At 38.8% G+C, this 21,900-nt stretch overlaps 1 protein-coding gene across 5 annotated transcripts in view; it reads left to right on the forward strand.

Annotated features, from left to right (window-relative positions):
- AFAP1 (actin filament associated protein 1) overlaps nucleotides 1–21,900 on the forward strand; it is a 190,026-nt gene that overhangs the window by 64,059 nt on the left and 104,067 nt on the right. For 3 of the 5 annotated variants that reach the window (XM_075992935.1, XM_075992937.1, XM_012783478.3), the window contains exon 2: nucleotides 21,208–21,336. In XM_075992935.1, the coding sequence (XP_075849050.1) occupies nucleotides 21,210–21,336 (127 nt within the window). In that variant the 5' untranslated portion in view covers nucleotides 21,208–21,209. Of the gene's footprint in view, nucleotides 1–807; nucleotides 982–2,445; nucleotides 4,726–21,207; nucleotides 21,337–21,900 lie in introns of those variants that run through there. The other 2 variants (XM_075992936.1, XM_012783477.3) reach the window with 2 other exon arrangements.

A 21,900-nucleotide genomic window follows, 5' to 3' on the forward strand; every position in this document is an offset into this window, starting at 1 on the left:
CAGTAGGATGATGGCTGAGTTGTCAAAAAGGCTGTATTTCAGCGCCTCTCTTCATTTGTATAAAATTCAGAGGTCTCCCGAGCCAGAGGAGTAAAGTGCATGAGAGACACAGGCTGGGTAGGCTCAGGAAGGCTTTCCTTCCCTTTGACCCTGGCCCCGCCCAATCTCGGGGAGAGAGGTTTTACACTATTGGTGTGACACTGTGCATGTAGCTGGAAGTCTTCCGCTGATCTGGCCTGCTTTGTGCTAAAGCAGGATCCTGTTAGCTTTGGTTGAAGACAGAACTGGTTTGGTTTGGTTTGTGCTATCCTTTCCAGCCATGTGGGCTACTCACCTCAACTTCATTTATTCACCAATAAAATGATAATCAAATCTGCTTTATTTTTTTTTTTTTATCAAGACCATGTCTATACGTGGTGTCTTCCTTTCCCTTCCCCTTTGTTTATGGTTTTATTCCTTCCCTTTGATTAGAAGAAAAATGCATTCACAAATACCAAGATATAACAGCTTTATGGTAATGAAGGGAACATGATTCATCAGAGCCTGTGATTAGGAATCCTGGTTCCTTCCTTATGAAAAAACAGAACTGGCTCTTAATATACTCAGCCAGTCAGATGCTCTTATTCCCTAAGTCTGTTGTCACAGAATCTGTGTCACAAAATCTTTTCTAAAAATTCCATTTACCTAGATCGAGTATAATCAGACAAAATATACAGTGTTTTCTGTTGTATTTTACTTCACCTTGCTTGACTAGTTAGGTTTTTTTTCTCTGACTCTGGGTTCTCTACCTCTGGTTTGCTTCTTCAGCTCACAGGATCCCAGTCCCTGAAGACAAAGAACATCCCCCCAAACCCCTGAGTCCACTCACAGCCTTTGCTGTCAGTCCTGGTGCTGTACCCAGACCAGGGCAACTGCCATCTGCTTTCTGTTCCCGTGGACTCGTTTGCCAGTTCTAGGATTTCATCAAAACGGAATCACACGGTATGGATTTTTGGTTTGTGTTAGCTTCCTTTGTATAGCTTTTTTGAGATTCATCTGAGTTATGTCATGTTCGGGTAGTCTTTTTCCTTGGTAGTTTGTTTCTTTTTATTGCTGAGAAATATTCCACTGTGTGAATACATCATGATTTGTTTATCCATGTGCTTGTTAACAGTTGTTTAGGTTGTGGGCTGTTATGAGTAAAGCTGTTAATGTTCTTGTGTGGACACATACAATAATGTCTCTTGGGTAAATAACCAGGAGTGGGATTACTGGACCACATGGTAAGTGCACATTTAACTCTATAAGAAGCTGCCAGACTGTTCCCTAAAGTGGTTGTTCCTTGCACCTTCCCTGCAGGGAAGTGCTAGGATTCTGGTTGTTCTACAGTTTTGCTAAGGCTTGATATGTTCAATCATTGACATTTTAGTCATTCTGGTGGATGTATCAGGGTATCTCATCGTGATTTTAATTTGCATCAACCTGGTGACTAATAACATTAGCGTCTTTTTAATGTGCTTATTGGCTATTCATGTCTTTTTTTGTGAAGTGCCTGTACTACTTTGCCCACTTGTTATTAGGTTGTCTCTGTTCTTTGTATTCAGTGTATCCTGCTGTAAGTGTATTGACAGACAAATGTATTGCAAATATTTTCTTCTCATTTTCTTAAAGATTTCTTTTAAAAAGTCCAATTTATTATTATTTTTCTTATATGTTAGTACTTTTTGTGTCCTAAGAAATCTTGGCCTACTACTAAAGTCATAAATATTTTCTCTTATGTTTTCTTTTAGATGTTTTATAGTTTTATCCTTTATGTTTAGGTCTGATCTATTTAAGGTAATTTTTGTGTATTGTATGATACAGGGGGTAATGTTTAGTTTTTTTCTATTTTGATATCCACTTGTTCAGCACCATTTGTTCCAAAGACCCCCTATTTTCCCCATTGAATTGTCTTGGCATCTTTGTCAAAAATTAATTGTACATTTATGTCCAGGTGTATTTCGGGACTTTGTTCTATTTCACTAATCTATCCTAACACCAATGCCATACTATATTGATTATCATAGCTTTATTATAAGCCTTGAAACGAAGTAATATAAATTCTTCGATGTTGCGCATTTTTCTCCACATTGTTTAGCTATTCTAGTTCTTTTCATTTTCATATATTTTAGAATGGGTCTCTCCTCTCCTCTCCTCTCCTCTCCTCTCTTTCTTTGTTTTTCTTTTGCCAAAATAGCTTCTGGGATCTTGACTATGATTGTGTTGAGTCTATAGATGAATGTAGGGGAGAATTATTATCTCACCAGTGTAGACTTTTAACCCTTCCAATCTATGAATATATATCTGTCTTTTTATTTAGGTCTTTGTTTTCTTAATAACATCTCATACTTGTCAGTTTGTCAATCTTTCACATTTTCTGTTAAATTTACCCTTATGTATTTCACATATTTTAATGCTATTAGAAGTGGTACTAGGTTTTCTTATTGTTTCTTCTTTCACTTTTTAATTGTTCTTTGATAGTGAGGACCTTATTGTTTTATAAGAACAGATGAGGGGCTGGATAATAGATAAGGGGCACTCAATCTGCAGTGACTTTGCTGGAAAGACTATGTAGGAGGAGGTGACATTTGGTTGTACCTGGAGGAACCCTGGCTGGTGGAGAAGGCAAAGGGAAGCTCAGAAAGCATGAGCTGAGGTCAGAGGCAGGAGCTATAAGGAAGGTTCTGAAAATAGTGAACAGTGTTGGATTAGGCCGCACTGAACCACAAGAGGTGGAACGTGGAAGGTGGTGAGTTTGTAAGGACATTGGAGCCTGATTGACAAGGGTTTTTGCTATTGTACAAAATTAAAAACTTATCCAGATGGGTGCTTGGTAATCCTTATGTGTTTATGAGCTGGAGGAAACAGCCATTTTTTTTGGGCATTTATTTTATTTTTTAAAATTGTGGTAAATATGTAAGAAAATATTTACCATTTTAACCATCTTAAGTGTATAGTTCAGTAGCATTAAGTACATTCTCATTGTTCTGTAGCCATCACTACCATCCATCTCTAGAATTCTTTCATTTTCCCAAACTGAAGCTGTGTTCCAGTGAAACACTAATTCCCCCTGCCCCTGGCACCAGCCCTAGGCACCACCATTCTGCTTTCTGTCCATATGATTTTGACTGCTCTAGGGACCTCATGAGTGGGATCACACAGGATTTGGCCTTTTGGGACTGGATTATTTCACTTAGCATAATGTCTTCAAGGTCATCTGTGTTATGGTATGTGTCAGAATGTTCTTCCTTTTTAAGGCTGAATGCTATTTCACCATGTGTACACCACATTTTGTTTACCCATATACCTGTTGTTGGACACTTGGTATCCAACATTTGTCTCTGGGGAATGCAGAGCTATTCTTAAGGACAGAGGACCTCAGAGGTGAAGTGGGGTTTGAGCAAGACAAGGAATGGAATGCAGGCAGGGCCATTCCTTGCTCTCATACTTCTGGGAATATATGGCCACATAATTTTGTGTCTTGAAATAGGAAAATTTTAAGAGTAAAAGGGGACTCTTTTAGAAATTATGCTGGAATAACAGGTGAAACCAGGATTGTCCTGGGCAAATCCAGGACCTATGGTTACCCTAGTTATAACTACATTTGTATCTGTTTCTCCCCGTAGATTAGGAGGACTCTTTAAAAAATTTATGTCCATTATTTTCTATAGGTCTTTATGTAGAACTTGATAAAAGTTTGTTAGGTGAATAAATAATCCAGGGGTAGTGTGTGGAGTGTGATCTGGAAGGCTGTCATAGACAGAGATAGAGAAGCCAATTGGGAGACTGTTGTCAGTAGGACAACAATCAGGTAAGATGAGTTAGGGCCTGGAGCTGCGGCATTGAAGTTTCTGCATGTGATGTAATGCTGGGGATTTCAGAGTATGCAGGTTGTAGCCCCAACTCTTAGAGATCCTAATTTCAAAGGGAACATGCCTCTTCAAAATAAGCTCAGAACAGGGCTGCTCACATTGTAGCCACTGCCCCTTTGCTACATAGCAAGTGCCTGGTACTCACACTGTGTGTGTGTGTTGGGGGGGGGGCACAGATGATAATTATTTTTAACTTAGAAGGAGTTGATATAGATACATTTTTGTGAAATTGAATGTTTGTTCTGGAAGAGCCCTTAGGGGCCTTTAAAAAAAAAACAAAACAAAAACCAGCTTCATTGAGATGTAATTGATGTACAGTATACTTCACATATTTAAAGAGCAAAATTGATGTGTTTTAACATGTATGCACACCTCCAGCACCACCCAGCTAAGACAGGAACATGTCCATTCACGCCACAGTCCCCACTTCCTGCACCTGTCTCCTCCCCCTTTGTCCGCAGGCAGCCACAGATCAGCATTCTCTCACTGTAGATTAGTTTGTACTTTCTAGAACTTAGTGTAAGTGGAATATACGATATCCATAGTCTTTTTGTCTGGCTCAGCCTGTTTTTTTTTTTTTAAGTAATAAAATTTTTTTTCATTGTTACCCACAAGAAGCCTGTTTAGATATTATTTTCTTAACCCCCCCATGAAATTTTAATACAACAGATATACTGTATATTTGCTACTGTATGTTTACCTCTGCTTTATACAGAGAAACAGTAAGATGGTTTTTGATCCCCAAAACCAATTTTCTTTCTGCTTGGGAGGTATCATCCTGTTGAGAATGCAAGGATAAATACCTAGCAGTGGAATTGTGGTGTCCTATGATGAGGTAAGTTTAACTCCTTAAGAAATGGTCAAACTGTTCTCCAAAGTAGTTGTATCATTTTAAATTTCTACCAGTAGTGTATCAGAGTACTAGTTCCTTTATATCCTAGCCAACACGTGTTACGGATGGTCACTTTTTTTAATGTTAGCTATTTAATGGGTATATAGTGACATCTCATTGTAGTTTTAATTTGCTAACAAATGATGGTGAGCATCTTTTCATGTACTTATCTGTCACTCATATATCTTTTTAGGTGAAGTGTCTGTTCAGATTTTATGCCCATATAAAAAATTGAGTTATTTGTCTTAATATTGATGTGAATGAAGTTTCTGAAAACATATGTTCTGAATACAAGTGTTTGTTGGATATATGTTTTGCAGATATTTTTTCCCAATCTATGGCTGCTGTTTTGTTTTTGGAAAAACATCTTTTGAAGAGCAAATGTTTTTAATTGTGATGGTTTAATTTGTTGAAGTTTTCCTTTCATATTTCTGCTTTTAGTATCTTACTTAAGAAATCTTTACTGAATCCAAAGTCAGTTTTATAGTTATAGCTTTTCATCTAGCTCTGTGATCCAATTCCAGTTAATTTTTGTATAGAGTGAGGTAAGGGCTGAGTTTCCTTTTTAAAAACAAATGTATATTTTTATTCAGTAGTTCTAGCACCATTTTTTGAAAAGGTTACCTGTCCTTTCCCATTGAACTACTTTGGCTCCTCTGTTAATTCAACAACCATATGTGTATGAATCCATTCTATGGACTGGAAGACTTTTTCTTAAAGGTAGATTATAAATATTTTAGGTTCGTAGGCCATAGATTTCTTTTGTAATTTCTCAACTCTGCTATTATACTTTTGAAGCAGCCATGGATAATATTTAAACAAGTGAGCATGCCTGTGTTTTAATAAAACTTTATTTACAGAAATGGGTGGCTGGTCTATTCCCAGACTCTATATTCTATTCCAACATCTAGCTTTGTGTCAATACCACACTGTCATTATTAACATTGGCTTGCAATAATTTTTGAAAACAGGTAATACAAGTCTTTTAACTTTTTTCTTTTTTTAAGTTGTTTTGGCTGTCCTAGATTCTTTGCATTTCCATATAAATTTTAGAATCATCCTGTCAATGTCTATAAAAATGTCTGCCGGGATTTTGGTTGGGATTATGTTGAATTTGTATATTACTATCTTAAGAGTATTGATTCTTCTGATCCATAAACAGAGGCTTTCTCTCCATTTATTTAGGTCATTTCAGATTTCTCTCAACAGTGTTGTGTGGTTTTCAGTGTGCGAGTCTTGCTCATGTTTTGTCAAATTTATCCTGAAGTAGTTCATATTTTTTTATGCTATTGTTAGAACAAGAGACTAGGAGACAGGGATGAGACCAGATGCAGGGGCTCGGAGATCAGGTGCAAGTGTTAAAATAAACAACTCTTAAGCAAAAGCTAACTAGAGGGACTGACAACTGCAGCCAAGAACCAGCTTCGATTGTCTTGTCCAGCTTTCTCTGCCATCTTACATGAACTTTGGATAATTATTAATACAATATCATATACATTGTGGTTTTAAAATTTTTCTGCTCTTGAAATCACCATGATAGTTCCGAGACAACCATGTAGAGTGTGAAAATGAAAGGGAGCCCAATTCTAGGAATTACTACCCAAATTCTTAGCAAAAGCAAATCTCATGGCCTCTCCAAGATTACAAAAGATCTAAAACCATATCCTCCCAGTGCAGCTGGTCTCTCTTCTCTGAGAGTGCGTTTTCACTTTCAATAAAGCTTTCACTTGCTTGGCTTACATGGTGTGTCCTGAAATTCTTTTCCTTGCTGAACCAAGAACTTGGAAAAACCTCCAGTTGGATGCTGGTAACACTGTTATAAATAGTATTTTAAACTTCAGTTTCTTATTGTTCTCTGTAAGTATGTAGAAACACTCTTGATTTTTTGTATTGACTTTGTGTGGTGAGAGCAGAGCAGACATGGTATTATTCTCAATCCTAGGGTGAAAACATTCATATAAAGTATGATAGAGTATGAAAAACTGTAGGTTCTTTGCAGATGACTTTTATTAGCTTACAGACATTCCTCATTTTCTTAAAAGTTTTTTTTTCCAACCATGAATCGATGTTGGACTTTATCAAAAACTTTTCTACTTCTATTGAAATGATCATATAATTTTTCTTTTGTAGTCTGTTAATATGGTAAATTATACTTATTGATTTTCTTTTTTTTTTTTTCTTTTGAGACAGAGTCTCACTTTTGTTGCCCTGGCTAGAGTGAGTGCCGTGGTGTCAGCCTAGCTCACAGCAACCTCAAACTCCTGGGCTCAAGCGATCCTCCTGCCTCAGCCTCCCAAGTAGCTGGGACTACAGGCATGCACCACCATGCCCGGCTAATTTTTTGTATATATATTTTTTTTAGTTGGTCAATTAATTTCTTTCTATTTTTAGTAGAGACGGGGTCTCGCTCAGGATGGTTTCGAACTCCCAACTTCGAGCAATCCGCCCACCTCGGCCTCCTAGAGTGCTAGGATTACAGGCGTGAGCCACCGCGCCCGGCCTGATTTTCTAATATTAAACCAACCCTGAATTCCAGTGAATTCCCATTTGGTCTTAATGTGTTATCCTTTTTGTATATTGTTTAATTTGCTAAAAATGTTGTTAATAATTTTTGTGTCTATGTTCATGAGGTCTATTGGCTTGTTTTAATTCTGTGTAATCTCTTTTCCTAAGTTATTTGTTGGCCCTACTGTTTAATTTTCTGTAAGATTTATGGAGAATTGGCTAATCCCTGAAATGTTTGATAAAATTCACTAGTGAAGCTATCTGTGCCTGGCATTTTCTTAAATGTACATCTATACAGATTGTCTGTTTCTTCTAGTCTCTAAATTGTTTAATTTGTGGGCATATAATTATTCATAATATTCCCTCATGTCCTGTTAATGTCTGTTGCCTATTTACACATGTCCCTCTCTTATTCTGGATCTTGGTAAGAGGCAGAGTTCAGGATATATTGGTGAGTAGCTTTCTAGCCACACATTCTGGACAGATGGAAACTGGTCACTATGCTATTTATAATAGAAGGAGTGAGGAGCATCACTGGGGAGGAAACAGCAGTTACCAGATTTGGTGATTTGGCGGATTTAAAATCCTTTCTGCATAGTAAATAACTTTTCTAAAACAAATGATTATAGTTTCATTTTTGAAAATCCAGATTTTTGTGTCAAAGCAAAGCATTATTGAAATTAATAATTGTTCTTTATGGAGTGAAAATAAGTAGTCGGACAATTAAATGAACTATAGTAGTAGTAGTTGAACCAAAGAATGACAAAATGTTACTTTGTATCTAAGAAAATACTAAAATCATGTGTTGCTCCATAAGTTTATGTACATACGTGACTATTCTGAGTAAGTTTGCAGTGCCGGTAGTGCTTATCCTTAAAATAGAAATATAAAAATGATTTAAAGCCTCATAAATTCTCATTGCAAATGATGGTTACATCATTATCCTATTTTTGCTTCAATTGATTTTACTTCCGTTTTGAATAGAGTTTGCAACATTACATAGGTGATTTTGTTCTAATTTCTATTAACTTAATTGATTTGTAAGAGTAAAAAATCAGAGGTTTTGAAAATTTGACATCAAATTGCTGGCTAGTTGTCTTTTTTCTGTAGTACCCATCATAATTTCTGACTGTTTTTTTTACTTGTGTACTATTTGTTTGTCTCTCTAACTAGAACATAAGGGATCGTGTTTGTTTTGCTTATCGTTGTGTACCTCACACTTAGATGTCCAAATATTTGTGCAATGAGTTTATTGTTGTCTTTAATAAATGTTCAAAATATCTTACAATAAAGAGCATGAATTTGCATTTCCCTTTTCCATCCTCCTGTTACTGTCATTCTTTTGTCTTCTCTAGACGGTTGCTCCCTTTCCTGCTCCAGCTTCTCACTGCACGGGTTCATCTTGAATGCTGCTTTTGGAATTATGTTTTCAAGAAAAGATCCATCAATGCCACTTTTAAAAAAATGTTTTGTGACTCTTCCTTTCCTAGAATAATTGTTCTGTGAGTCCAGATGTGTGTCTGCTTCTTGAGATTAGGAACCCCTGAATGTCAGGGACTGTATGTCTTTTGTCTTTAAAATTTGAGTATGTCTTGAACATAGTGTTTAACACCTAATTGAATTAAATTGACCTGATGTAAATAGAATGGAAATACTGTTCTTTAGTATCGTATTTAAAACATTCGTTAGTGACCAGCTTCATTTAGATTAGTAATCTCCTCCCAACCTAGGAATCAGGAAATCTGATTCCTGCAGTGTTATCAGGGTACATATAAAATTAAGATTTTACAAAAGTCCAGATCTGCGTACTGCTTTTTTTTTCCTACAAAGCAATAGAAGGCTATTTTCTATTAGGGCTTGCATCATCCACCCATGAATTAATATGACTTATAAGAACCGTAATCATTTCCTGAAAGAATGTGTTCTGTGGATTTTTACACCAATTCCTTTAGGGACTCCTTGCTGGCTCTATATAATTCAGAAAGGAAGATTCTCAGGCCACAAACTTTTTTTTTTTGCGATATTGTTAAATCTTTTAAAGATTCAGCTTTCGAGTCAGTGCTGAAACTGAGCAGTGGTGGTCAGAGTCTGTCCAGACACTGGAGAGTGTTCAACACAGACCTTATTTGATTTTTCCTTTCACATTCAATTTAAGCTGGTGTCGATTGAGCGTCCCTAAGTCACAGGCTTTTATTCATAGCAGTTCTTGGATCCTCACAGCAGTCTTAACTAAGCACATAACTATTTTGATTCCCACATTATAGATTAGGGAACTGAAAATCAAAGAAGTTTAGTGACTTGTGTTCAAAGTCATCCAGTCCTTCAAGTAATGGTCATCTCAATTTTTAAAGAATTTCAGATGAAGTCCAGCTGAGGGAAACTTTCCAACCAGACAGTGCCTAAAGCTATGTTGCTTTTTCTGAGATTTCTTAGATCAACCTTTGAGCAGCCCATTTAGATTATCTGCAGAGGCCTGTGGAAATATTTGGAAGAGTCTGCAAGAAGAGTCTGAGCTGTAACCCTATAAGGGAAAATATGCAAGTGCCTTGCTCGGGTGTTGGCTACTGTGCTTCAGTGCCACCCAAGTGCTGGATCCCTTAGGAACGTGTTCTCATACAGAGGAGGGCCCTCCCCAGGTGGTGATTAACTTGCCTGAGAAAATGTCCTTGTCAGGATTAGTCTTTAGTCACTTTTTGTGTATAAGTTCTAAGAATATTACAAAAGACATAGTAACTCTGAGGGTACAACACATGGTATTTTTCTCTGCAGTTTTCTCTTTAAAGTAAATCTCAGGGATTTTGACTATTACGTAGCACTAGAAACATAAAAGTGGATTAATTCACCAAACATATATCGAGTGTTATGTTCTTGCTTCCACGTCAGGTGTTGCACTGGACATTCCAAGTAGAGAGGGATCAAACGGTACTTGTCCTCAGACAGACAGTGGAGGAAACGGACAAATCAGTCCTCCATTACAGTGTCACCAGAGGTGGTGATGACCCGGCTGACTCTCGCAGAGTGCGTCCGTGAGGGTTGCCACGTAGAAGTGGGTGTGGTGGTGTGTGCGTCAGGGCCGAGACAGAGCTGCACAGGCTGCGCATACCAGGCAGAGAGCAGCAGCAGCGTGTGGAAAGGCCAGGGCCTTGGGCATGCATGGTATGTGAGGGGAACTGAGTTGTTCTGTAGAGCTCAAGTAGGAAGCACAAGCAGGTGTGGAAAGAGATGAGTCTGGAAAAATAAGCAGGGGCTAAGTTAGTTAGGATCCTGATATAAGGTCCAGAGAAGTCATTGATAAGAAGAACAGAGGGAATGAGGGCAGTTCACTGAAAAGCAGGTAGGCCTTGAGGCCCAGCCACGGTCCAGAAACTGTTTCTTCTCTGGAGCCTCTGATCCAGCAAAGTAGACCCAAGTGAAAGGGATGAGATGGGCTCTTATGGAACCAATTCTCTAGTGTCTTGCCTTTGTTCGAGAAAGGTCTAACCATCACCCAGCCCCAGTCAGCATAAGCAGCAGTTGCCTGGCAGGCCAGAAGTCTGGGGGATGCCCTGCATGTACAAGTTCCACGTTAGACAGGGGTGGAGGGCATTTGTCTGTAGTTCTTATTCCTTATACTCCAGGAGCTTGTACTTTATTTTTATGCAGTCTCATTGATCAATCTTTCCTTTTTACATCTGATTTTGAGTCATTTTAGAAAATCTTTTTTCATGCCCAGGTTATAAAGGGATTCATCTACTTATTTCTTATAGAATGTGAGTAGCTTTACCCTTATATTTAGATTTTCAAATATCTTTGGAGTTTTTTCTGGTGTAGGTAAGGTAACTATTCAATTTCATCTTTTTTTCCCCAAGTTATCAGTTGTCCTAACCTCAGTTATTAAGAAGACCATCTTTTTATTCATTCGAGACACTGCCTTTACCATATGTTGTATTTCCATGTGTATTTGAGTTCATTCCTGGACCTTGTAGTCTGTTCTATTGATCTGACAGGGTGTTTATGTGCCAATATAAAATTACTTTAAGGCTAGAACCTTTATATTATTTGCAAATAGATGACAGGGCTAGTCTTTCTTCACTGTTCTTAGACATCCCTGAATTCTTATTTTTCCATATGAACCTTAGAATCAATTTGTTTAGTTCCAGAAATAAAATAAAATTTATTGGTATATTTATTGGAATTTCTTTAAATGTATTTGTTAACTTGGGGAAAATTGATGTCTTTTGATGTAAATCATTTTATCCAAAGGCAAAGGGGACACCTTGCCATTTGTTCAGCCTTCTTTGTCTTTCAGGAGTGTTTTAGTTTTCCTTCTGTAAGTTTTGCATATTACTTGCTTAATTATTTAAAGTAATTTACTTTTTTATTGTTTTATTAATGGGATCTTGTCTTCTGTTACATCTTCTAGTGGTTTATTGTTTGGTATAAAATAAACATGCAAAAGGCTATAGTTTTCATGTCTACTGCTGCTTTACTAAAATTCTTATTATTTCTTTTAGTTTTATTGTTGATTCTATTGGGTTTTCCAGGTATACTTTCACATCAGCTACAAATAGAAATAATTTTTTTTTATTGTTAAGTTTCTAATTGCTTTCTCTTTTCTAATTGTGTTGGTTGATACTTCCAATATGATGTTAAAGGTAGTAGAGGAAATAGGCCTTCTTATTTTGGTTCAGACCTTACCGGGAATCCTTGAAGTGTTTCCTTATTAAATAAAATGCCATTTTGTGTGTGTTTTTAATCTTAGTACATGTTAAGTACCTATCAATTCCAATTTTATTGACTTACTAAAAAGTCAGGAATGCTACTGAATTTTGTTGAAGGCCTTTTCATGATCTGTGGAGGAAATTACCTTATCTTCTCGTTAGATATATTAATGGTGAATTTATTAGTAGGTTTTCTTTTCTTTTCTTTTTTTGAGACAGAGTCTGGTTCTGTTGCCCTGGCTAAAGTGCCGTGGCATCAGCCTACCTCATAGCAAACTCAAACTCCTGGGCTCAAGCAATCCTACTGCCTCAGCCTCCCAAGTAACTGGGACTACAGGCATGTGACACCATGCCCAGCTAATCTTTTCTATTTTTAGTAGAGACGGGGTCTCACTCTTCCTCAGGCTGGTCTCTAACTCTTGAGTTCGAGGGATCCTCCTGCTTCGGCCTCCTAGAGTGCTAGAGTTATAAGCACGAGCCACCACACCCGGCATATTAGATTTTCTAATGTTGAATCACCCTTACATTCCTGGAATAAATCTTGTTTGGTAATGGTGTGATATTAGTGTATTACATTGGTTTTTATTTGCTAAAATTTTATTAAGGATTTTTGCAGTGATAAAAGTGGTCTTTGGTTTTGTTTTTTGTGCTATCTCTATCAGTTTTACACATCACTTGTGTACTTCAAAACAAGAAAGAATTTGGCTATTTCTGTATATTTTTATTCTCTGGAATAATTATATAGAGTAGCCTTAGTGTTTGAGATTTGGTAGAATTTCCCTGTAAAACTATCTGGGTCTGGTGCTTTTTTTGTGTGAGGGTAATTCTTTGACAGATTACTCTGTTTCATCTGCAGAAATTTGGTAAATTGTATATGTTTTATGAAATTATCTATTTCACCCAGTTTCAAATGTATTTACATAGAATTGCACAAACTTTTCATAACTTTTCTTATTAGGGGGCAGGGTATTCAAGGACTTCATAGTTTTAGAAGATAAACAGTATGTGGGTAGTGTTCATTTTTGCATTCAGGTGTCCCAAGCCTTAAAGCGAAGTTCTATTGCAATAAGATGAACATATGCTAGTAATAATGGTAATAGCTACCATTGATGACATGCTTGGCTCTGTATGCATTCTAGCTCATTTAATTCTCATTACAATGCTGAGATACATAGTAATCATCTGGTTTTAAGGATGAGATAATTTGGGGGAATTACTCACTTACCCAGGGCCACCCAACTAGGAAGGATAAAATGGGATTTGAATCTAGGTTCATGTGATGGCAAAGTCTGAGCATTCTAAGGAGCAGCGAAGGATGCGGGTAGAGCGAGTGAAGTGTGTGGCATTGGAGATGGAGTGATCAGGGACACTGTGGCTGAGAGGTGGGATGTGAGCGGTGCTCATTTGTAGGATCACAGGTGTGGGGAGGAGTCAGGGGTGATTCTGTGAGGGGGAGGGAGATAGGGAGGTTATAAGTGCAGACCTGTATAGGAAGGGTCTCAGATAAAAAATATAAAGTAAATGAAAAGGCCACCAGCAACTGTCTCGGTTGTGCCAAGGCACTTGACTGTCATTCAGAATGCCGATAATAATGGGTGTTGTACACATTATTGAAGTGCTAAGCCTGAGGGGAACATGGATGTGGCAGCCCCTGCAAAGTCTGTCACCCATGACAAACTCAGTGACCTGAATCTGTGAAACATTCCTTGCCGTTCTGAAAAAGAAGCAGGACCTCATGGGTGGGTCATTGAGTCTTCTAAGAACCAGCAGTAGCAGACATTTTTCTTGTGTTTGTAGGCTAGTTGGGTTATTATTTGTTCACAGAGTGGTTAAGTCTCACTCTCGTAGGTTTTGAGTGAAGAAGACAGTTCGATTAGAGCAAGGTTGCCTGGCTCTTTTTACCAAGTACTGAGTGACCTTAGTAGGTCACTTTTTTCCCTCTGGGCCTCAGTTTCCTCACTTGTGACATAAAGACACTGGATTCCAGGTCTCTTCTAGTTTTCACATCTATGAAATCATTAATGTAAATAAAGAAAATTTCTTTAAAGTGGTTTGGGTCCCACAAACCATAACCCTGAGCCAGAGATTTGCCTTAAATAGTAAAGGGGTTGATTCCATAGGAAGCATGTTTGCTGTGTTGAATTCTTTGTCTCCTGGACTGTCTAGTCTTACATGTACTTTTCCTTTCTTGCTTAGGACTATGGAAGACACTAATCGAATGAGAGAGAGCAGATTGGTTAATCTAAAGAATCCCTTTTTAGGGAGAAGAGAGTTTTGCTTTTCCAGGATATAAAATATATCCAGAAATGCCTCTAAGTAATTCTCCTGTTGCCTTGGGAATACGAAATTCTATTGTCAGCTCTTTTGTTTGGTGTGGGCATTTGGGGGGAAAATATTTTTCGGGAAGTTAGTGAGTTGCTCCTTAATCTGGGTTCAATGATTTTTCCATTCTGTCTAGAATAGGATAGTGGATGTCGGGGTTAGGGTGGTGAATGGTGGAGGTGAGTCTAGAATAGACACGTCCCTTTTCAGCTTGCCACCTGGGGCCAGTCACTTCACCTTTTTTAATCTTATTTCTGCCGCTTGTAATATTTCAAAGATAATAAGATTGTGAAGGTCAAATGAGGTAAAATACATAAAAGTATTTTGTGTATTGGAAAGTTATTCTGTATGCAAAAGTCCCTGCCCAGGATTTAGGGCTATACAAATGGGAGAGGAGAGCAGGGTGTGCCTTTGATTAAGACTCTTCCATTCTCTGAGAAGGTTCCATTTTTCCATCAATAAGTTGAGACAGTTGGATGAATCTACAGCTTTTCTTCCAATTCAAAGATTCTGTTTTTTAATGTAAGAACTAATAATAAAATAATGACTTTGAAGGATGTAACTGTGTAGGTAGCCCGTAGATGTCATGGGAGATAGATTAACTGAATATAGTTTATGAGGAATGTAACCTCAGGGAATTAGTGTCCTTTCACTGTGAAAAAAATTCAGAGTCAATGTTATATTGTTAAAATTAGTGATATTAAAATCAAGACACCTGGTTCTGATTCTCATTCTGGCTCTTATTTTTAACTCGGTGACCTTAGGCAATAATGTAACATTTCTTAGTCCTAATTTCTTCATTTGTTAAAACAGTGAAGATAATGCTTATTCAAAGGGTTACTGTAAAGATTAGCCGTGATGTGTGTAAAGCACTTAGCACGCTGCCTAGTACATGGTAGGTACTTAATGGTAGCTGCAATTATCTATGAAACATCTGTAGGGAGCTTCAGAGGCCACAATACCTTATGGGGGAAAATAGGAAAGTCTATATTATAAAGGCAGACCAGGCTGGACAAGCTGGAGGAATACAAGTGCACATGAGAGTTATACCTTGATCCAATGAGAGGAGAGCACCTGTGTCAGGCAGTGGAAGAGGTGCATGATGGAGATAAGTCCCAGGTAGCAGAAGGAGAAGGCCACTCTCAGAGTGCATCTCTGGAGACCTGTCTGAACGCCCAGACTCCTGGTGGATGGCCTGTCTTCTAGAGAGCCTGGCGCACAGCTGCTGAGGAAGCAGTGGCTCCAGGGGGCTGAGGGGAGACCTGTTGTGCTTCTCATGCTCGTGGGAAGTCCTACAGGCTGGAGTAATACGATGCCACTCTCTGTTCAAGCATACGTATTTCAGGAGAGCTTTATTTATAGGGAGATCTACAGAGCACTTTTTGGTTATTACCCTTAGATCTCAAGGGAAAATATGTTTGTATGAAAAGTTTTAAATTGAAAATTGGTTGTAAGAACATCTCCTTTCTTACTTTCACTTGCTTTGGCGTTCAAGTGAGCTTGTGTACCTCATGTTGAATAGCTGTGGGTGTTCGCGCACATTCCTTCAACATGCATTTACTGGCACTTGGTTTATGTTGAACACTGTTAGGCACCAGGAGGAAAACAGCCATGTGCCAGAAGCTGTGCCTGCACCCTGGGATCTCCCGGGCCACTGGGGAGGGGCTGCACGGGAAGCAATCCACTGTATAGGTTGTGATGAAATTTATTACTCATTTCCTAATTTTTTGCAGAACTGGTATTCTTAATTTTATTTGACCATTCTGTTGCCCTTTGTAAACACAGTGGACCTAACAGCTCACCAGGCTTGGGTTATCTCAGAAAACAATCTGTGGAATTATGAGTGATCAGAGCAAGGCTTTGGAGTCATGCCTGAGTTCAAATACTGTGTTCTGTTCCAGCTGTATGACTAGGAGCAAATTGTTAACTGGAGAGGCTTGGTGACCTTAGGCAGCCTCTCTGTGCCTCAGTTTCCTCACTTACAAAATAGGATGATAGAAGTACCTACTTGCTAGTGTTGTTGTGACCAACAAATGAATTAATATGTGTAAGGGGCTTAGAACAGTGCCTGGCACTAGTAATTGTCATGTAAGTGTTCGCTTAAAGAGGAAGAACAAAGAAAAAGTTGGTGCTGAGTTGCTTATTCCTCTACTATATATGGGGATGATAGTGTCTTTGTGGTATTATTGTGGGAGTTAAATAAAGTATCATATGTAGATACCCAGCATAATTCCTTTCATACAGTACATTAGCAGAAAATGTTAATTCTCTTGCTTTATAAGTCATTCATTCAAAAGCACTTGTATACTTTCTGTGTGGATTGTACTGCTAGGCTGCTGTAAGGTATTCAGAGGTAAAAGTAGGATAAAACCTGCTCTTAACCTTTGACTAGCTATTTTGAGGGAAAAAACAGCCCCCAACCTAAATACAGTAGCCTCAATATATGCAGAGGATTGTACCCCACCCCATCACCCCCATATACCCACCCCCATCCATGCACACTCAAGCCCACAGTCAGCCCCGTGGAACCAGTGTTCATGAAAAGTCATTTCTCTGTCTGTGTGGGTTTTGCATCTGGTGAACACTGTATTTTCAGTCAGCATTTGGTTGAAAAAACATCCATGTGTAAGTGGAAATGCACATTTCAAATTCATGTTGTTCAAGGGTCAACTATAAACCTTAAGGTCACTAAGTGTCCAGTTATAGTGCAGCTGCTAAGAGGTGAATGAACTTTGGTAATTAAGGAAGACTTTAGTGAGGGGGAGCCAACTGGGATGTTTAATTAGAGAAGATTGGGAGAAAGGATTTGGGCTTAAGTGTTTAAAAGGACTGTCAAGTGTAAAATGTGGTTTATTTAGTCTGTGAAGATCACAAAAAGGAGGTACTTTTCTAACAATTTTTCTAACTCTCTGATATTGGGATGTTTTGCATTCTGAGGTGCTAAGAGCTGTGTTTTGTGAATCTTTTGGTTGCAATTTTAGGTGAATAGAAAACCATACAGTTCAGCATAATTAAAAAATGAATTGAAAATTTATTAGGATACAAATATTTCATGGACTTCAAGTGCAACCCAGTTTCATAAGTAACTAAAAATAGGAACAGGAAAGTCTCAGGAATCTAGCTGTCTGTCAGGTGCTTCTTCTCTCATGTGGTTTCCTGCCTCTGAGTGTATCAACTTCATTCTTTTCCCTCTTTCTTCTGCTGGCTTCTATGCTTTGGCACCTGTGCACTTGAACTTGGCTGCCTCGTAGTTGCTGCGCTTCCATATCTTCCGACCATTCCAACTGACTCATATTTCTTGGTCCCTGGGCACAAGATACAGAGGATCTGATTGACAAGCTAGGGGTAGGGAGGGCCAGTTTATGATTACCTCATAGTGAGAGGGGGTGTGCAGCGGCTTGTAGCATAGCAATGGTCGAGAGGGTCCACCCTTGGGGTTGAGGGTTCTGCTCACTCACACGAGGACCGTGGGCTGAGCAGATGCCCCAGCAAGGGTTACAACAGGCTCCCAGGATCTGAGGGTTGGCAAAGTCCTCAGTGGGAGCATGGTAAAGGGAGCTCAGGTTTTAGGTGAGGAGTTAGGATAGGTGCATTCTCCCGTCCTCTTCAGATATTTTGATGTTGTTAGCTGGAACCCAAGTGAAATCCCTTTTCTATTGTGGTAAAGTATGCACACCATAAAATTTACCATTTAAACTCTTTTCAACTATCAAATTTAGTGTCATTAGGTATATTCACTTTGTTGTGCAATGCTCATTGTTCATTTCCAGAACATTTTCATCATTCCAAATGGTAACTCACACATATATTCCCAGCAAATTTGGAGACTGAGGTGGGAGGACTGCTTGAGGCCAGGAGTTGGAGGTTGCAGTGAGCTATGATGATACCACTGCAGTTTAGCCTAAGCAACAGAGTGAGACTCTGTCTCAATCCCCCCCCCAAAAAAACCCCCACAAACCCAAAAAACCCTCAGTAAACCGATTATATGTTAACATAAATAATATATATTTATGAAAAGTAACTATATTTACCAAAACAGGATAATTAGAAGAGTAGCATTGTTTTATATTTTTGTGCGTATCATTAGTATTTGGATTAGTAGAAGAGAGCTGATTCTCATATCCATTCCTTCCTTCAGATTGTGTGAGGAGGTGTTATGGTGGAAGTGCATGAAGAAAATATGACCTCACAGAGATATGTATTTGGGAAAGAGAAGAGTTTTTCAGTAGCCTTTTCAGAAAATTGTAGATATTCTTTGATACTACACCACAACTCACTCTGTGAGTGGTAGTTTCTTAAAGGTTAGTTGTGATGTAGAATCTGAAGCTGTACCATCCACTTACCTTAGAATATTTCAGTTTATTTTACACTTTAGTTGGTTCTTTTGCCCACGTATGATTTTGTTAACATCATGGTTCACTGAGTTTTGTAGATATTACATTATGCAATAAAGTTTCAAAATGTCACTTTTGTCAGTGTTACTTCTGATCTCATTGGAAACGTTTCTAAGTATTGGGAGGTTGTCAAGCTCTTACAGTGACAGATACAAGCTTTCAAAAATTCTTATTTTCACTTGGAAGATCAACTTTTATCACTGGCCACAAATTCTGTCCATTGTTTAACTTGAAGTGATAGCTCATTTGTTTTTGAGAAAGTCTGCCAAGTACTCCAGTCTAAATAATGGTAATTTGCCTGTCATTCCTTCTTTGAAGTGAAGGTGGTACTGAATACAAAAAGTGGCTTCAGGTACCTGCAACTCAAACAATAGCACAAGTGATTTTTCTCTAGATACTACTGTCCAGTAGAAGTGCTTCATGCCTGCTTCCCATGTCATCACATGGATGTTAAAAAGGCGTGTCCTCAAAGGTTGAAGTTTAATAAAAGCAATGATTTTTTACTGCTCCATCAAGGACACTCCTAAGTAAAAGTGGCTTTTTTTTTTTTTTAATGTGAGGTGGGTATGGGGAAGAATACAATGACCACTAGGATAGCTTGATCTCACTGCTTTGATTGGCTTTAAGATACTAGCAGTTTTACCCTCGCATTTGCACCATTGGTGCATAAAAAGGTGATAATGTCTTACTATTATGAAAATAGTTTGGGCCTCATGGACTCCCTGAAAGGAGGAGTTCACATCCCTAGATGTTCACATCGTCATTTCTAAATTGCTGACATAAGCCAGTGTTTCAGCCTTGTGGATATCGGAGGAAAAGTCTGCCATAGTCCTAGAAGGAAAAGATGTGGCAGAAGTCAGGACCTGCATGGATATTTTATATCCTCCTCTACATCTGGCATCCTTTGTGATAACCTTATAAACATTATTGTCAATGGAAAAGAAGCCAAACTCTGTAAAATAATTTTAAAGAGATTTATTCTGAGCCAAATTTGAGGACCATCACCTGGAGCCATGCTCAAGAAGCCTTGAGCAAGTGGACTCGCTGTAGCTGGGTTACAGTTTGGCTTTATACATTTCAGGGAGACAGGGGTTACAGGTGAAGTCATAAATCAATGTGTGGGAGGCATACATTGGTTTGGCCCAAAAGGTGGGCCATCTCAAAGTGGGGGGTGGCTTACAGGTTATAGGCGGGTTTAGAGATTCTTTGACTTGTAATTGGTTACAGACATGAAGCTTTGTCTAAAGGCTTGGAATGTTTTAAGATAAGGAGGCCTGTTAATCAGAGACAAGCAACAGGACATATATTTGTTATGTAAATTTTTTTCAAAGTCCTCTTTTTTTTAATTTTAGCATATTATGGGGGTACAAGTGCTAACGTTACATATATTGCCCACGTTCCCCTCCTCCCTCGAGTAAGAGCTTCAAGCGTGTCCATCCCCCAAACATTGCACATGTTACTCGTTGTGGTTGTATATACCCATCCCCTTCTCCCCCCTCCCACCCTCCCAACACCTGATAAATGTTATTCCTATATGTCCACTTAGGTGTTGATCTGTTAATACCAATTTGCTGGTGAGTACATGTGGTGCTTGTTTTTCCATTCTTGAGATACTTCACTTAGTAGAATGGGTTCTAGCTGTATCCAGGAATATACAAGAGGTGCTATATCACCATTGTTTCTTAAAGCTGAGTAGTATTCCATGGTATACATATACCACATTTTATTAATCCACTCATGAATTGATGGGCACTTGGGTTGTTTCCACAGCTTTGTAATGTGAATTGTGCTGCTATAAACATTCGATGTTATGTAAATTGAGGACCTGCAGGTTTGTCTTGAATACCCTTAGGCCTGTTAATGGTTACTAAGGATGTCCCCAAGAAGGGAGGGGGGCATGATGAGGCATATGACCTCATCTTGGCCTGCAATTTAGTTTTAGGATATCCCCTTGGCCAAGAGGGGTTCCATCCAGTCAGTTGTTAGGGGGTGGTGAGTGAAGGTGGGGGTGAGGGGGACAGCCTTAAGATTTTATTTTAGTCCACAGTGTGGTCACAGTCATCCTGGAGATGGAGCCAGCCCTACAAAAGCAAAGCTGGGTGTTGCGTTTCTGAAACCATGCCCTAGTAGTTATTTGAAAACTATTTGGCATTTTAAACTCCCTTCTCCTTCTAGACACTGAAATTTAATATCACGTAATTGTCACCCATTGATAATGTCAAGCCTTTGGGCTATGACACCATCTGTTGGCAGCATGGCTTTGGAGCTTCTCCCAGGTGAGTTTTGCTGCCTCAAAGGAAAAGTGGAGGAGTGTATTTGTTAAGAAGATGATATATACATCTTTTAATTGACCTGGTCTCAGCAAATTTGTTTTTTATGTTAGAATACTATATTCAGCAATCAAGCTAAAAATGAAATAACCTTGAGCAAAACTCAGTATTGGTCTTGTGACATTTGCAAATCAGTAGGCTTAATAATGCCCTTCCTCTCTCCTTTGTTTTCAGCAATGGAAGAGTTAATAGTTGAACTTCGCCTCTTTCTCGAACTCCTGGACCATGAATACCTAACCTCAACTGTCAGGGAGAAAAAGGCAGTGATAACCAACATTCTGCTGAGGATACAGTCCTCCAAAGGTGAGTCTCATTCAAAAGTCTGGTCGTTCTTCTTCCCACCTCTTTTGGCTTCCACACCATCTTTAATTCTCCTATCTTTCTAAAACATGTTCATTTGTTCTTTAACTTAGGAACTTATTTATTCATCAAGTTTTCATTGAGGGCCTAGGCTTATGCCAGCTACTATGTTAGCCTCGAGGGAAGGTAAAGCCTTCAAGAAGCTAATAGAATTGTGAGTGTGTTGGGGACCCCAAGAGCACCCCGACATCCAGAGGAGATTAACTAGGAGGACTCACAGAACTCGGCACATTGCTGCATTCACTCGTGCTCTGGATACATTATAGCGGTGGTGAGGATACAGGCCCGACTGCTGACCGGAAGGGAAGAGACCCAGGCAGAGTCTTCAAGAGCCCAGGTGTGGGCTCCCTTATACTCTCTTCCTCTTGTGAGGGTCACATGGAGCACACTCCGTTCTCAGCAACAAAAATGCAGCCCATGTGTGTGACATTTCTGTCCGGGAAGTTCATCAGAAACTCAGTGCCTGAGGCTTTTACTTGGGGCTGGTCCTATAGGCATCCTCTGCCT

The sequence above is a fragment of the Microcebus murinus genome, chromosome 16, assembly GCF_040939455.1.
Source record: "Microcebus murinus isolate Inina chromosome 16, M.murinus_Inina_mat1.0, whole genome shotgun sequence".
In the NCBI taxonomy this organism is placed as follows: Eukaryota; Metazoa; Chordata; class Mammalia; order Primates; family Cheirogaleidae; genus Microcebus; species Microcebus murinus.